The 17975-nt window shown below is 38.3% G+C and overlaps 2 protein-coding genes across 2 annotated transcripts; one reads left to right on the top strand and one right to left on the bottom strand.

Moving 5' to 3' along the window:
* Positions 1 to 62: 62 nt before the first annotated feature.
* On the bottom strand, positions 63 to 3815 carry fitm2 (fat storage inducing transmembrane protein 2). The gene is made up of 2 exons (XM_022763246.1): positions 3638 to 3815; positions 63 to 2257 (listed from the first exon to the last, which is right to left on the bottom strand). The coding sequence occupies exons 1-2, from the start codon at positions 3808 to 3810 to the stop codon at positions 1654 to 1656; spliced, it is 777 nt and encodes a 258-aa protein (XP_022618967.1). The 5' UTR covers positions 3811 to 3815; the 3' UTR covers positions 63 to 1653.
* An 8887-nt stretch (positions 3816 to 12702) lies between these two features.
* On the top strand, positions 12703 to 16159 carry r3hdml (R3H domain containing like). The gene is made up of 5 exons (XM_022763072.1): positions 12703 to 13516; positions 14198 to 14316; positions 14445 to 14547; positions 15268 to 15383; positions 16027 to 16159. Exons 1-5 carry the CDS (start codon positions 13223 to 13225, stop codon positions 16157 to 16159), a joined length of 765 nt encoding a protein of 254 aa, XP_022618793.1. The 5' UTR covers positions 12703 to 13222.
* Positions 16160 to 17975: the final 1816 nt, after the last annotated feature.

Below are 17975 nucleotides of genomic sequence, written 5' to 3'. Positions count from 1 at the left end.
TTTATTTTTTACTTTTTATTTTTTATATTTCTATATGCATTTATTTACGGTGCTTTTTATGATGTTTGTTCATAAGCCTTAATTTATTCAGTTGCCATCAATAACAAATAAATAATGAAAATTAAATATACAGGTCCTGGTTTTTATTCTGCCAAAACCCACTGTGGTGCTTAAACTACAGAGCTTATAACTGTGTATTTGTCATGCCATGAAAATGCACATCATCACTACAAAACTGTTATTTGATTCTTGTCACACTGTTATTAATATTGTTAAAAATACTGCTATTATTTACTCATACCAAAGTTTCCTAAAATCCCCCATTACAGGATAGGGCTGGTGTTATTCTACATGATCCTTACAGTCAACAAACCCCATGAAAACACCAAAACAAACAATGTGTTAGTCTGTCTCTCAATACTGTACAACTTCCCTTCCCTATCTGTAGCTTTCAATCTCAAGCCCACTGCTTCAAACTAAAGACAAGTCTTGGATATTAGCTTTAGTCTTTAAAAAGTAAATTATTTCCTGAAACAACTGGACTTTGTAGTTTTTAACAAACATTAATCAAACAGACATGGATTAATACACATTTGGTGTTCTAGTGGGTTTTTATGGCGGTGGTGAGATGGTGGTGACAGCACCCAGGATCATCATTTCTGTGTTCTTATTAGATTTCATGGATCTATGGCACAGAGGAATTAGCTTGGCAATACTTAATTAGCTATTGAGATAAATATAGCTTTGGTGGACTCATGGAGTTGTTGACAATGAGAAAAAGTAGAGCTTAAACTACTTTAATCAGCGATTAATTGCTTAAGCGTGTTTATCCAAGGACAAAAATCAAACAGACATTCTCTGGTTCCAGACTTTAAATTTTCTTTTTTCTTACCTGATATTAAATTGACTATCCAATCAAGAGGTTTGGTTTTATAGACCAAATGATTAATCCAGATGCAGCCGTAAGTAAAATACTGAATATTTCCAGCCTCATCCTTTAAAGGATTTTAATAATGATAATGGGCACTCACAGGGCTATCCAACAACTAGTGTAGTCATGATGGGGCATTAAAATGACCTTAATATCCACTATTCAAGTACTACATGTTCCCAGCAAACTTTACATGACAACCAGATGTGACGGGTCATTAAAATCCTATGTGTAGGATGAAATGTACCTTGTACACTGAAGTCTAACTTTGTTCTGTAGTTAGTTTCCAAAAAAAAAACAATGAACATCTACTGTACATTGGTCTGTAAAAATACATGTCATCAGTGCTATACAACTGGAGCTGTAAACAATCTCTAGTGTTCCCACTCAGATTTCTAAAAACGGATTGCATTATAAGGCAACAAACTGGCAGACAAACTATTGTCTAGCATGCGAGCCACAGGGGCTGTTGGAAAGAGGCTAAAGGTTGAACAGAAGAGCAGCGTCTTGCTTTTGTCTCAGATTACCAAGAGTCATTTTGGGAACATCAGCTGCCAAACACTGCGGAGAAACTGCAAGCCCGACCTTTCTGTGAGGAGGGAATAACTTAAAATAGCGTGGCCAGCTTGGACCTGGAGACAGATAACATCAACTGCAGTGCGTTGATTTGAGGATGGCTGCAATATTAGCAACAATATCATACAGGAAAGTATGACTGCAGCTTAGGCATGTTGTTTCTGTTCTTTTGGGTGACGCTGAGGGGGGAGTCCTGGTGACCAAGGTTTTGGATACCAAACCCGATATGTCAGATACCACCCCAACAGGCCGCATATGGTCCCTAGGAACTTTTGAGATTTGTCATGGAAGTAAACAGAGGTGCAGGCAAACATCCACACCCATATGATCACAATCAGATTCAAGGCCACGTACAGCAGGTTGAGAACCATCCTGGGCAGTGCAGACAGACTAGCTGTCTTCAGGGAGGCCATCGGAGCCGTTTCCTCCACGATTAAAAGAGCAGAGTAGGCCAGGATGAAGGAGTGTCCTGAGATGTCATAGCCATTCCAGTGGAAACCGGCATGCCTGCAGGTGGCTTTGGATGTGAACTCCGTGTTGATAACATCCATGGTGCTACTTTCATAACAGGAGCCGGTCAAGTTCTCAATATAGAAGAACATCTCTGTGCAGATGTACCAGACGGCTGATGCCACCACCAGAGACAGCAGCCGCCGGTAGGACACGCTCTTGCTGAGGGAGGAATTTGAGAGGAGGAGGAAGGGCGTCAGCAGCAGCAATGTCCACATCCAGGAAACTTTGACCAAGTACCTGCAAGAAGAACAGGACATTCACATTCTCAAATACTGCATCAGATGTATAACATAATATAATAATACTGTATGTATTAATAAATGGACAAAATAATAAGGACACAAAGAGAAAATATTTGTCTTATTCCACTTAAAACCGAAGCAGCTTTAAAATCTTGAATGATATTTCTCCATGTAAATTAGGATAATATCACACCTGTGATTTGAGAATGCAGAACAATAATTTTTCAGTGTGAATTAGTGGATCAAATATATAATACTACACTCACTGAATGTGATGTCTGTCAACGATGGAGTATCTATGAAGCAGAAAATTGTGGATTTTTGGGAAATGATTTGACTTGTTTGGATTCATGGATGTAAATATTTTCAAAAGGGTAAAAGTTACAGTAATGTAGTAAGTGGAGGAGAGTCTGCAAATGATTCAGCAGTGTGCTTCATACAGCAACATTTACATAAAATTTACAAACATTACCCTCCACAAGCTGCTGGTCACACACAATATTACATAATTGTACTTTAAGCACCAATTATTTGCTGTTACACTGTAATAAGTCAATGCTTCAGTTATTTCAGCACTTTGTTACTATACTTCAGTGTTAATGTTCACATACTGTAAATTGTGAACATATTGTGCAATAATTCGATTGTTGATTATCTATTTGTCTAAACGATTTTATGACATTGTGCAATGTTTGTTGTGCCTCCCTTGTGTCAGTGATTTTCACATTGAGACAGGAGCAACTCCTTGTTGTATGATCTGAATGACAAAGTTCACTTTGATCAAACTGAAACAAAAGAAAGAATGAACTAATCTACTTAAAACACCTCTGTCTTTACTGAGTTAACTTAGGTTTGATTGTAGAGCTGCAACTAATTATTATTTCATCATCTATTAATCTGCCAATCATTTACTCGATTATTTGTTTAGTTTATTATTTGTTTGAAATAGAAAAGCAGTAAATCCTCTCATAAGGAGTTGGATCCAGAAATGACAGATTTTTATATCTCTGCTTGAAGATTAAATAAAAACGGTTGCTCGGTTATCAAAATAGCAGCTGATTCATTTTGCTGTCAAATCGATCAATGGATTAATCATTTCAGCTCGTTTGATTAGGAGCTTTATCTTTTGTTAGACAGTAATTTCGTGAAGAAGAATTTGCTTTCTTCAAACTGCTCTCCAACACAGCCACAGTTTCACCTTTGACCTACATCACTTCGGCGCTAATTTCATTACATAAAATAATCGGGAAAATTGTGAACAATGTACTTTCACTTGTCTGTCGTCAGCAGTTCACCTGCCAGTGAGCTACAGGCGTGGTCATGAGCTCAATATCAACCGGTCATGTTAAGCTAACAACAGGGTAGCACTGCTTACACATTCAGGACGTTTCTGCTGCTGCTGAAATACGTCTCCGGAACCAGGTCCTGCTCCTTCAGAACCGACCCCACGACTGAAATGATTAAAAATATCCAGTGGAAGTGTTGTCGGACAGCCGGTATTCTCCTTAGTGCCAACAAGTTGTCCACAATGACATCCACCGCCGCCATGTTGAAACCACTGCCCAAGGTTTTTTTTTTCTTTTTTTTTTTTTCAAACTTTATTTACACGATCGAACTTACGAAACAGTAACGGGGCAAAGTATGCACGGGGAAGATAAAAATAATACATAAATGATTGAAAATCAAACTAAGTTAAATTAAATAAATTCCATATAAAATTCATTACACAAGGCTCTAGTTTTCTCTGCTTTGGGATTTTGTGCAGTATTTTAGTGCGTCCATATGTGTGGTTTATATGTAATTTTGTCAATAAAGAGATAACTTTAATAACATTTACATTTTCTTGACAGGCATCTCATCAGCAAAATGAAATAAAATAAAATAAAATGAAATAGAAAATAATTGATTAAAAGACATAATAATAATTAAATAAATAAATTGAAGTTTGAGTTGAGTATCTAATTTTCTGTTTAGAGATTGTGGTCATACCAAAAAGTCTTGTTAAAGGTGCAGTCCCAAAAGATGAGTTGTCATTTTATCTGTGTGTAGACAGAACAAAGAGGGTCAACATTTAGCTGATATTTTACAATAACTGAATTCACTGGACAACACTGGTGCAATACGATATTTCTTCATGCCTTAAAAAAAAAAAAAAAAAAAAAACCCGGGCTCAGTCTATGGGCGAGAGTCACTCTGACGTCACTGCGCATCAACCAATGAGGCTTCTCGGGCGCCACATGCTGGACAGAGCGGTGCACTACCACATACAAAAAACACTGAACAGGTTTTGTGTCACCAAGTATTCATTATATTTTGATTTACAGCACAATGCAAAAGTTGAGGTTGAGGTATTTCAGTTTTTTAAGCTACAGATAACAATACAATTAAAACCGCATCCGCATAATTGCATACCTGCAGAGCCAGATGTAGAAATGTAGAATAAAAATATAAAAACAGCATTAAATAAAAATATATCGGCTACATTCATCAGCATTAATCAGAAATATGGTGTGCAATTTAAGGAAGATTGGGCAGAATGAATGTTGGTAGAAAGTCAGGGAAAGTCTGAGTCAACAATCAATGTCAATGTTAAAAATGATTATTTCAAGATGTGGCCATAATCACAAAATCCTATTTCCATACTCCCAACAGAGATTAAAAAATATTTCTTCTTAAATTGCCGTTGAGATTACTGTCAGTGTGTGGAATAAAAGAAAACGTTTTTCAGGATATTTTAAAGTATGAGAGACTCAGCTACATAGACAGACACAAACCTTTTTGCTCTGGGTCATGTTTACTCAGACAGAGTCTTGTAGAGTGTGGCATGTGGATGTAAGTCAGGGGGTCAAGGTGTCCAGTTTCATAGCACATGTTGACCTCAATATGAATGCAACCACGTCACAGACTGAAAGCAGACAAACTGAAATTATCTGAGTCGATAACAGACTCACTTTTAAGTTGTATAAAGCCTTTTGTGTGCAATGCTAAAGAGATGACTAACAAAATACAGGTCAACATTTTGTATACAGACAATTCATGTTTCTCTTCTGCTGGTCAATCTGCAATTGTATCTGTACTTGAATTTGATGCTATTGTATATTTGCATGCCACTTCATCCACCCTAAAGCCTCTTTAATCTGTGTATCACATTGCACTGTACTTTTTCTTAGGTGATAAATTCCTCACCCAGAATTGCATCTTGTATGAAGATCATATGAGGTCACACTTTATTTGACCTCATATGAGAAATTTGATTCTGACAAATTTCCACATGTATGTGGTCTGGATGGGACCAAAGCAAGGGGGCTGCACTGTACTTTAATTACCTACATTAAGAAGTCTCTACTGGAAAAAACAGTCAAACTACTTCTGCTCCCTGGTGAAATCTAAATACAGTCATTATCATGCCTGGAAAAACCTTTAAAATTTGTCCCTTACAAATGGAATCAGCTAAAGAAAAGATTAAAACAATACACCCATACTACTGAACAACACTTGTGATTGTTTTCTTCAATGTAAATCATGTGTTGTGAATTTCTGTTTGTCTATGCTTGTGCTTATGATGGTAAAGTTGACTGCAGCTCTTGCTGAGTCATTATAGTTGTACTGGAGGATTATAAATCTCCTCTTATAGCATCTGAATGCAGGACAAAGTTTGTCCTTGATGCACTCTGACTTGGCAAACAAGAAATGCAATTTTCCAGGCATGCCTGGTGTTTGGCTGATTGTTCTTCAAGCATCAATGCCAGACTACAAATTCTGGCAACAGGCGAAATGCATCTAAGTTAAACGGTTACATATTACGGTTCAGACATCTCACCAAAAGAGTTGATTTAAAGGGACTAAGGTTAGATTAAAAAAGGTCTTAATACAAGACAAAACATTTGAGGTGAATTAAATTGTTGCTGCTAGTCTCTAGATATCCCCATGTAAACATGCTAAATGCAAACACTGATGAAACCCTGTTTCAGTATAAGAATCTCAAGCAAACATGAGAAACGGCATGAAAAAGTCTCCTGCAGACATCTTGGCTGGTTTATCAAAAAGGCTGAGGCTTTCCAGTGCAGAATGGAAAATGTCACCGTGAATTATTAAAACAAACTCTGCTTGGCTTAGCTCTGAAACACTCTGGAGGAGATGCTGCTCATTGACTGTGCTGTTTTACTGTCTGCCTGCGTGCTGACACTGCAGAGAAATGTGCCTGTTGTATTTTCAGTATTCTGTCAGTGACTGAGTGATCAGTGCTTTTGATTTGTTCTGCTGAAAAAGCTGTTTGTTCTTCTCAGGAAATGATTTCAGGGAAATCACAAGGAAACACAATTAAATGAATGCATTTTCACAGGTTTTATAGTAACACATTATAAACCTGCCTTAGATATTTTTGTTTGGCCACTTGGTGGCAGCGCAACAACCTTTAAACATGGCATTGTTGTATGATAGAGTTCTTATGGTGAACTTGCCATCCAGCAGTTATGGTGCAACATTATCATTCATTTGGACTTGTGTTTGTGTCCACTTGATGAATGTAAATCCAATATTCACTGTCTTATTAGCGCTGTTTTAGGGCTCCATCAACTCCTGAGGGAAATAACTTCCTCTTTAGCTGCTAAATGCTTCACTTTCTTCACCAGCTAGTTGCTAACTGTGTCTGTCTGCCATTTGGTGCTGGGTTGGCAGTGTACAGTGGGTTTATCAGAGCTTGTTCGCAAACATCTGCCTGCTGCTGCTGGAAAAGGCTGATGAGAGTGGTGAGAGTGAATCAAAGCAGTGTATTGCTGGAAAACCAAAATAACAATGCTAAAATGCTAAAACGCTGTGTAGAGTTAAGAGAAGCTTGTTTAAATACATGGATTAAAATAACTTTAATGTAGCTGCATCAATTTGTCTGGGATAAACTTTTTATAGACAGTTTTTATAGATTATTCCAAACCACTGGCTTCTGATCAGACGGTTGTAATACAGGCATATGTGTTGCTGTGAAACCACAAGCATCTCTCCCTGTGAGAGGAACCAGCTCCTGTGCTGTTCCTCAGACAAAGCTGAAAGACTTGGATGACACCTGAAAAACTGTGGCTCATGGACCTCAAATATAGTTGATGCAAGGTTTGTTTTATGTTTGTCCTCGGGTAAGTACATGAGGCCACTGAGTTCTCCTCATCACCTTTCAGTCACGACAAGGTCACAGGGAGCTTTTGTGTGCAAGCGCCCTGCAGTGCCTCAGACCAGACAGATGATGTCATGCTGCAGGGGGTGAGGGAGGGTCTGTGGGGAAACCGTCTGGTCTGGTCTAGCCAGAGAATCATCCTCTCTCTGGTTTTGACCCATTTCAGATGAACCCTGCTCAGATTTCCTGAATGTTTAAGACTCAGTCCTGCAGAGACAACCACAGTACCACCTGGAGACTGCTTTGTGTTTCAGTGGTTTCAATACTGTAGAATGGGAAACTAAATTATAGAAATTTAGCAATGATTTTGTCATGGCATATGCATTTTGCAACCTGATGACTTTTACCCAGAACCCAGAGAAGGTCATGAAACCAAATGGTCCAACCACACAGACTTTACTGTTATTACTGGATGAGAGCTTGGTTGAAAGTTTATACCAAAGTTAAATCTTCTGTCTTTTCAACCCAGTCAATTCTGCGCACAACAGTCACATTTCCACTTTCACCTTTTACTCTTCTTCAAAATTTTATATTATTCAGCAGGAATTCTCCAAAAATGTTTAAAAACAAGCTGCACTCGCTCCACTGTCTCTTGGTCTGTCTGTTACACCTTCAGCAGTTAGATAGATCTGTTCTATATTGCTGCTCAACATTTCTCCCCTCTTTGATGTGCGATGATAGAAATATTAACTATGTGACAGAATTGACACACATGTGGGCATTGCTAAATTTAAACATTGGATTCTGCGAGTACAAGGCTTCATTTTCAGCACGGAAAGTGATGCTCAAACTCATCATCCAGTCAGCACAATAGATTCGACTCTAAAGATGACAGTTTGACTCCATCAAACATTTGTTAAAAAATCATAATAAAAATGAACATGTGACCCTAGATAATAAAAATTAGACAGAATTAAGATGTACTTTATATTTATGGTCAGTTGTATTCAGTGAGGTGGTGCTTCAGGCGAGTGGAAAAGCAAACTGGTCAAACTGAAAGATCAACAAGAAGATGCGACCCTGGGTTTTAACTGAACCTTGAGTGTGGTTGACCTTCTGTATGCCAAAGGCCCCAGCAGCCTCTTTGATGGATCCCTCTGTGCATTTTACACACAAAGTCACAAAGTCTGACAGCACTCTGCTGAACCTGTGTGGAAGTATGCTGTGAACCTTTGAAGGGCTCACTTCAGAGGGCTTACCTGACCAGGTGACACACAGAGTCTCTGTGTGTCACCTGGTCAGTGCATTCGGGTTGATTCCATCTTTTTTGCTATATTTAAGAGGAGCAGTAACCAACTGGATGATTTAGACAGACACCCTGATGTGAATTACATACTTTTTTACTTATGTAATGTAGTTGTGACTGGTGGTGACTCTTTGCCATGCTAGCAGCATGACTAGATGTCTATATCATTTGGTTGGTCCTCCGTTTTGGTCCAGACTGAATTGGCTGGATTGCTGAGGCATTTTGTACAGATTGGCACGGTCCCCGGAGGATCAAACAATAGCAAAACAAATCTGGCCCATACTTGGGCCACATGGTTGTTTTCTTCTGGCCCAGTGTTTGCCCCATTTCATAGCCCAAATCTGGCCCATATACTGCATGATTTTCAGATGCTACCTCCACATCTGGACCAATTTTGGCACACATACAGAAAATTTCACGGGTGTCAATAGGAGGACTAGAGGAACTGGAGGATGGATAACAAATGGAATCTGCCCAGATTTGTCAGTGTAACCCATATGAAACACAGGGATACTAAAACCTTATATGTCGTTTAGGAGTGTGGTTGTTTCCTGTGGGAGCACAATAAACTCTGCCACCTTGTGTAGGTAGCGCTATGTTGTTTCTCATCACCCCCACACTTTCCCTTGTGGCCTCCTCCTGAAACGTCTTGAGAGCGTGCTGCAGATCAGCCAAACTATTCTTGGTAGGAAACACCACAGAATAATTGTACAACCTTCAATGTTTCCATAAGTCAAGGTTAACAAGCTGTTCTTTTATTAGAAGCCTGACAGTGAACTTGAGGGAGACCGCTTCAGTTGAGTTTTTATTGTTGGAATCCCAGTGAGTTGAAGCACACATTCTATGCTAGTCTGTTGCTAGCCACCGTGAGGAGAGATAATACACTGTACTTGCTGTTCAAATTCAGATACTTTACATAAAAGGGAGTTATGGGAATGTTGTCTAATGTTTGTACTGTACTTTGGTGCGTTTTGTATTGTTGTAATGTTCACAAAAGATCGCTAACGCTAATCGAGGCTAACCGCTAGCCGTTGGCCTCGGTTAGAAGGGTGTCATGGTGATAGCGTAGCGCCAATTGCTGGTTTGATTAGTGGAACAGCTCATAGCTGCATGAAATATTAAAAGCGCTTTGTACTTGTCGCATTTACAGTACAGCCATTTGTTAGAGTAGTTAACTTGTCTCAAAGTTTGTAGAGCAGCTAGATTGTTGTTGAAGTTGTATGTTGGAAGGTTAATAGTGATAATTTCATTCATATTCATGTTTATAAGGAACATTTTAAAATGTGATGTATATAATTGATGTTTAAAAACAGTAAGATGTGATACGTTACAGGTAAAAGTGTTTTACAAAGCTACATATTTCATCTTTTTATATTAAAATGCACTTTATATCGTGATCTAAGGTAATTAATGATAAATACTTAATTTGTTTATGTTAAAATACCAAAGGAGGTCAAGATAAGGAGTAATTAATTTCATGTTAATTGAAGTCTAACTTTACTTATTGGTTATACTGTACATTATAAGATGGAAGGGTAAAAATTAATGAGGTCTCATGTCAGACATAGAGTACAGAGTAACGTATCATTGTCCACTATTTGTGTAGATTGTCTTTTGTTTACCAGATAAAATCTGTGAGGAATCTGTGATGGGGATCCTAGCCTGTGTGATTGTGGACGAACGTGGAAGACAGATAGAAGACACCTGACCAGCTTGATTCTTTCACACAGACCCCAGATAAGGACACATTCACACTATTAACCCTACCCAGGTAGTAGTACTAGTCGTAGGTGCAAACATCTAACACACACCTGGACAATGGACAAAGAGCTCTTGGTTTTCTGACTCCAACACATTTCGACTCACAGAGTCTTCCCTGATGTCCTGATGAACACTCTGTGAGTCGAAATGCGTTGGCCTATCCATATATTAATAAAGGATTTTTAGTTTCATATCTATAATCAGAATGCCCCGGATATTTCTTTCTGACTGCCATTGTGCAGTTTGAACTCTCATAAGACTTATTGGACTGGACAGTTGTTGTTTTTTTCAAGTTTACTTATTTGCTCTTCCCACAAAACCTACACAATATGGCCAGTCTCTACTGTCAGAAATTCTGTTTTTTTACTGTCAGTGTCTTTTTACTTGTCTGGAGGATTATTTAAAAAGTACTGAACCAATTTGCACCAAACTGGGTGCATGGATGGGGCATGGGCGAGGGAAGTCCCCATTACATTTAGGGACAGTTCTGGATCATTGACTATGAATATGAATTTTTTTCTCTGAGGTCTGATGGATGTTGTTTGACATTGTCCTTGGCGGAGGTTTGCGTTCTCTCGGTGCCCTTCTAGTTTATGCTGTTGTTTTTTCTTCCTGAAGCAGCTTTATGATCTGGTAATGTGTCAAGATGACAGAGAGGAATGTGAGTGACTTACATTTTACTTACTTTATCACTGAGAATATTCATATCATTTCATTTAAGCAGTTGCATGTTCAGAATTTGACTCTTAAGTTGAAGTGCTGAAGGTTGTAACTGGGCTAAACTGACATGGACCAGGTTCCCCATCCACTGTGAGTGCCAAAGTTAAAGAGGTCATTTCATTCTTTTCACGCAGAGCCTTTCATAAATTCAGATTTCTCACAGTCCATGACATTTTCAATTATCTTGCAAATAGTGGGCGTTTAGGTGGGTGGGCATTTTTTTTGGCTAAGAACATATAATTTCAGGGCAGCGGCATGACTAAATGATTGCAGTGGGTTTTCAAAAGGTGCCAATCACATTATGGAAACTAAAAATAATTCCATAATACCATCACATTTCATTTGATCTTGTGTCCTAATTTTAATTTCATGTTCCAGTTGTTCCTCTGTGTTTGAGTCCTGGTCTCACTGATCTCTTCGACCCCAGTCACTGCAGAGCCAGGTGGTGCAGTGTATCTTGGCAGTGTCCTCAGTCTCTTGTTATACTACATGGAAGAGGGTCTGGGGCCCTTCCAGAAACCAATAACAGCTGGAGATGAATGCTGACTCTGCAGCCACTTTTCTCCCTTTTTGTTTAATATGCATTCTTCAGCACATCGCTCCGTCCTTCCCCAGGGCGAGCTTATTTAAACATTTCATTGTGTTTTATTGAAACAACTGAGGGAGGTCATGGGGCAGCCAAAACATGTGCTCTGTTACTACTGTAGCAGACTCTTGTAAGGCAGACTCAAGCTCTCAAATACAAAATTCAAATATTAGAGTGTCTAAAAGAGAGAAAGTGGGTAGCACTTTATTTTAACTCCTCTATTTATCATTCATATGCATGTGTGGTATATAACACATGATAGTTGTTAGAAGCTATACAGTCATTTTAAGTGTTTAATATTGATGTAGTTGTCAACAACTGCGAAGCATCCATAACTGGATACTGGTATAAAGACAGATAATGAATGGCAGTATAACACAGCTGTAATTATATAAAATAAGTCTTCATATAGGAGGAAGTTTTTGAATTGTTGAAAGTGCTGTACAACCACTTAAAATGTATATCTGTGCACAACTATATTATAATGGGTTAGGGGTTCATGATTGCAGTGTCTGTGATGAAAGGCAATTTCCTGCGTTTGTGATTTTCTCTGGGAGAAATAAAGAGACAGACCGAAAGTTTAGGAAGGAAAGAGAAGGAGCATACAGGCGGGTTTTTGTGCGTCAGAAACCTTCTTGGCCCAGTTAAAACTCCCTGACACACATGACACACCAGCTTGTTTGCAAAGACTCGTGCTGTAGCCAAGAGTCTCCTCTGCTTCTCTGCTGCTCGTCTGCCTCTGTGAAAGGATCCACTGATGAAGGTACGAGACGCAGCTGTTTTTCTACTTTAATGTGACATATGTGTTTGCTGGCGACTAGTTTATTTATTATTTATTTACCAGATATTACTGATTAATTTACTGCATATGCTCAATGATTTTTTAGTAAATTGTTAATGCATATGGTAAGATATTTTTTAATTATTTATTCATTTAGGGGAGTTTTGACTTTTGAAATTGAGTTTGTTTACATTGTCTGTAGTAAAAACTGTGGACAATTACTAAAAGAAAGTCCACAGCCAAGTGAAGAATTATCAGTAACACAATACATCTACTTAGTTGCTGGTAGGTGTATTTTGCAGGTAGTTTTTTGCTTCGTTACATCAAACACATTTTGAAATTTCACATAAGAAAAATGAATCACTTTAATTATATTGTCCCATCTGTTGCTATGTGACTTGACTGAAATGTGAAATGGAATAAATTCAGCCTCATTGATGCATATTTTAAGATTTTTCATTCTTTCCTTAATGGATCACATCAAGTTAATTAACAATCTAAATTAATGAACCACCTGCTTTGATATTTTTCATAATGAGCTGAAATCAGCACATAATGTGTGTATTTATCCACCACCTCCCTCAGCCTCTTTGAGCATCTTTCATTGATTTTCTTTGAGAATCTGATCACGATGAAAACTTGTCTCCTCCTCAGAGTTTTGCAGGGACGTGGTGCAGCTGCCTCCTCCTCCACAGAGCTCAGATGGGCGCTGCTTGTGTTCAGCTCCTGTTTGCCGCCACCCTGTGGATGATGCCTCACATGGGAGCCACCGCTGCCGCTGCTGCTGCTGTGCTGTCGAGCTCCACAGAGCTGCTCAACGCGTCCAGAGCTGGAGCTGAGACACAGGCTGACGTCAGGATGCTCACTGGAGCTGCCGGTGTGTCTCGCAGCAGACGTAAGAGGGCCATTTCATCTCGAGAGATAAACGCCCTGCTGAATTACCACAACCGAGTCCGCTCTCAGGTCATCCCCCCTGCAGCTAATATGGAGTACATGGTGAGGAAACAGTGGGGGGGCGGGGGGGGGTTAGAGCAGGGACACGATGAAGTTGAGGCTTTTGGTTTTTAGTTTATTATCTTCAAATGCAAAAAGTGCAGAACACACACTAGAAGATGTTCACAGATTATAAAGGTGAGATAAAAATATCTTACAAAGGCATTTCAGAAAAAAAAATCAACATCAGACACCACATGTTTGGTGACCAGAAGAGCCCATTTTAACAGCTCAAAGAACATACTTAACACTGGTTAACACCTTGGTACCTCATGATTATTCCTAATTTTATGAGAAATGCTTATTATTACTGATGAAGTCTGCCACAGAAAATGTCACTGTAATCCTGTTTGGAGTCTCAGAGACTCAGAAGGAAAAAATAATTAATTACAATCATTACAGTTTTGAGTGAAAAATGAACAAAACTGAAACTTTACCTGATCCCACAAATGTTTATAAGATGTTCTGCAGCCAAGTTACCTTAATACTATACTGAACAACATGTCTTTGCTTATTCTGCTGGACAGAAATCTTAAAAGTCAGCAGGGAGCTGCCATATGAAAATGTTTTGACGTTAGTCTTATTTTTAGGCAAAGAGAGGAATTGCTTTTTGTTGTTTGCTTTCTGAGCAGGATAAAATGAACAAAGTGTGTCTCCTGTTCTCTCCTCTTCTCATCTCTACAGCTCTGGGATGAAGGATTGGCTAACTCAGCTGACTCCTGGGCTTCACTATGCATTTGGGATCATGGTCCGACACAAGCCATGAAATATATGGGCCAAAACCTGTCAATCACTTCAGGAAGGTAGAGCAGAGATCCATACTCAGAATCAGCTCTTGGTCTTGAAACGTCTTAATACATTTCCAAGTGATGGATCTTGTGAGACATTATGATACTAATATGAATGATTGACTGTGTGTTTTCTGGGACAGGTACCAGTCTATCACTGATCTTCTCAGGTCCTGGTATGATGAGAGGCACCATTTCTCTTACCCCAACAGATGCAGTGGATCTGTGTGCTCTCACTATACTCAGGTGCAGTAGGCAAAGTTTCTCTTTTGAACTGAGCAATGAGTCGGGATGGATATGTTCATTTTGTGATGCTGTAGCTACAGTATGAAGCGATGTAATGACAATAAGGAATAAATAAACCTTCTGTCATGACAGTTATGTTTATATAAATGGACAGAGGAGTCGAGGAGTTCCCTCCTGCACTGAACTGGACACTTAAGACCGTCAGTGTTTGTTTTCCACAAAAGATATTATTAAAAAAGGGAGCACTACATGAAAGAGTCGCCTCATTTTGTGATAATTGTATTTAGGGACTGTCTGAAAATTATTAGGAAGGGGAAGGAGGGGTGATAAAAAGAGGGAGGTTATGTAATTTTTTTTTTTTATTCTCATACCAGATTTATATTCAAATCATATTAAAAAAAATTCTTGATTATATTACTTTCTTAAATCACTTATTTAACAGCTCTTAGAAAATAGTGGCTTGATTATTTGTCATTTTGATAAGGATTCAAAGAAAATATTAATGACACTGGGAAGAGGCATGGTTTTTTTTTTTTAAACAAAAGATTCAGCCTGCCTCCTTTTCATACAGTCCCTTACAGATTATGTCTAGCAAATCTCAAACATCGATGATGTCAGTCAAGTTTTAAAATGTGTCTCTTCTCTTTAAATGTGGACAGATGTGGAAAGGTTTCAGTCTGTGGATGTGAGCATCACAGTGTGTTTTGTGGTTCCTGTTAGATGGTTTGGGCAAGCACCAGCAGAGTGGGATGTGCCGTCAGGAAGTGCTCCAACATGTACGTGTTTGGGAGCGCATGGAGGGAGGTAACGCTGCTCGTCTGCAACTACTCTATAAAGTAAGAAGACCTTCATGTCATCAGGAGATACACACACACACACACACACCAGGGTGTCCTGATCTATCTCACACATATTAAAGAGTTAAGAACCTATACAGCAGCAGTGTGATGATACTGCCCTTTAAATTCAGTTTAGTTGTTTTAGTTCCCAGAATAATCAACCAAATATACTAACAATTAAGTATTATATATAGTCAGTGGTGGGAGTAAAGACTAAAGATGCAAAGCGACAGAATGAATGTTATATTCTTACTGAAAATTATATATTCAGATGTAACATTTTCATTATTAACTGTAATTTAATTAAATTTTTTCCCAGTAACTAATTACATAATCCTGTTACATTTAACTAGTTTTCCCCCAACACTGATATTAACACAGTGAAATATCCAGCCTTCGTAATGAATAACATTTATACATTGGTATATTACTACATCAACCCGTTACTTAAGTACTATACTTAATTACAGTTGTAAGGTACTTTAAGTTTTTTAAATTTTACTTTTCATTCCACTACATTTAACTGACAGCTATAGTTGTTACCATATATGATTTATGATCCATTGATAAAGATTAAGACCTGAACATGTAAAAAAGGAAAAAAAAGAAATGCATAACACAATATTCATATGTGTTTCAGAGGAAACTGGGTGGGAGAAGCTCCCTATAAGACGGGGAGGCCTTGTTCTCTCTGTCCGTCCAGTTATGGCGGCTCCTGCTGGAGAAACCAGTGCTCACCAAACACAAGAACCAGAAGACTTTTAAGATATTAACACAACGCTGTGTTTTAAATGTGTTTTAATGGAAGAAAGAAAAAAAAATTCGAAGTCATAATAGTCCATGTGAAGTCCAGCTTTAATGCAATGGCTGCACAACAAGACAATTTCAACAAACAGAAAGTGATGCAGCTGTCCAGTTACCACTATGTTCAAAGTAAATCTTTATTAATGAATGTTTCACACACACAGTTGAGTTGATGTAGTGATACAGTTTGAATGAATGTTTATATTTTCATTGCTGTTGATCATCCGCATCACTGACAAAATAATATTGAAAACAAAAGAGGTGATTTTCTTGTATTGGGTGAAAATGTTGCTTATTTTTATACTTCATGAACACATCAGAGTTTTTGCACTGTTTTTGATGAACTTATTGGTTTGAAGGATTTTTTAGGCATTGACCAAAAATGAAGCACTTTTGTTGAACAGATTAAACTTACTGTAACCTTGGATGTTATTGATTCTGTTTTCTAACCTGATTAATAAAATATGTTTCATTGCTCACTGTGAAAAACTGTCAATTAATTCCTGCAGTAAACCAGAATGTGTTTGATTCACGGTTGTCTTTTTGCCTGACTGAACGTTAATTAAGTTATAAATTACTGATGACACTATATATCCCTGCAAATAATTTGCTGTTCACTACTTGTGTTTATTCTCTGCTGCTGCAGGAAATTTTCTGTACTGCATTTCACCTCATTACACCTCTCCATTTACCCCTAAGAGACTTGCCCTGCCATAAAACGGGAGACTAATGCAGATTTTATGGTCTAAAATATGAGGGGATTAGCTGCGCCTCCTGACAAATTTGTCGGGACCAACACACCATAGTCACTTAACAGCAAACGTAAAATATGTGATATGGAAATAATTTCCGCCCAGCAAACAAAGAAAGCTCCTCACAAACAGGACTGTAACATCCATTTGTTAAGCAGCTCTTTATTCAGATGTTGACAGTGACTGGATTTTTGGGTGAGAGAAATGTTTTGCTTACTCTTCTTGCTTGGCTCTGGCAAAAATCCTTCTACCATCACCTCTGGATCTCACTCATTAACACACTATAGCTCATTTGTTTAGCTTGTACAAAAACTGATTTGCTAAAACATCATTTAGTGGCTTTATCTTGAAGTTTTGTCGTCACAGTGAGGTTTCCGGCCAAGAAATAATCCAGTACATAACCTTCAGCAAAACCTAGACTTCTCGATTTTTCTATGGTTTTTGTAAAGATCAAACAAACAAGTAGAAACATGTTAAAGTTAGTGAGCTTCAGAGCTGCTAGTAGGTCCATTTTGTTACCTTCAGACTGAGCAAGGAGAGTTGTCTCCCCTTTGTCTCCACTCTTTATGCTAAGCTACGTGCTAAGTGGCTGCGGGCTTTAGCCTCAAATCTCTAACTTTTAATTTTAGAAGAAAATGGCATTTACAATCAAGACTTGTGTGGTATCGATCTTCTAACCTAATTCATGGCAAGAAAACATACAAACATACTTCCCAAAATATCAAACTGTTACTTTAAAGGAGCTATTTGTAAGTTTTGCTAGCGTTAGCATTAACAGCTGTTTATTTATCAATCTTGCCAAGGGCTTCAGCCTGTGTTTTCAAGACAAGAGGTTATAATACATCCTCTAAGCAGTGCTACAAGGCAGACTGGACGCCACAGTGACTCTATCGGCAAGAGATGAGAAAGTCTGATTAGCATGCTAACTTCAGTACAATAACAGAAGTGATAGAAATAGAAGCAAAACAAAAGGGTTGCTTTCCACTGCTGGACACAGCTCTAGGAGAATAAAGACATGATGTTTTTTTCTAGA

Source organism: Seriola dumerili, unplaced genomic scaffold, assembly GCF_002260705.1.
Source record: "Seriola dumerili isolate Sdu_G_001 unplaced genomic scaffold, Sdu_1.0 BDQW01000468.1, whole genome shotgun sequence".
Lineage (NCBI taxonomy): Eukaryota > Metazoa > Chordata > Actinopteri > Carangiformes > Carangidae > Seriola > Seriola dumerili.
The sequence above is the reverse complement of the archived record's forward strand: the minus strand, read 5'-3'. Positions and strand labels throughout refer to the sequence as shown.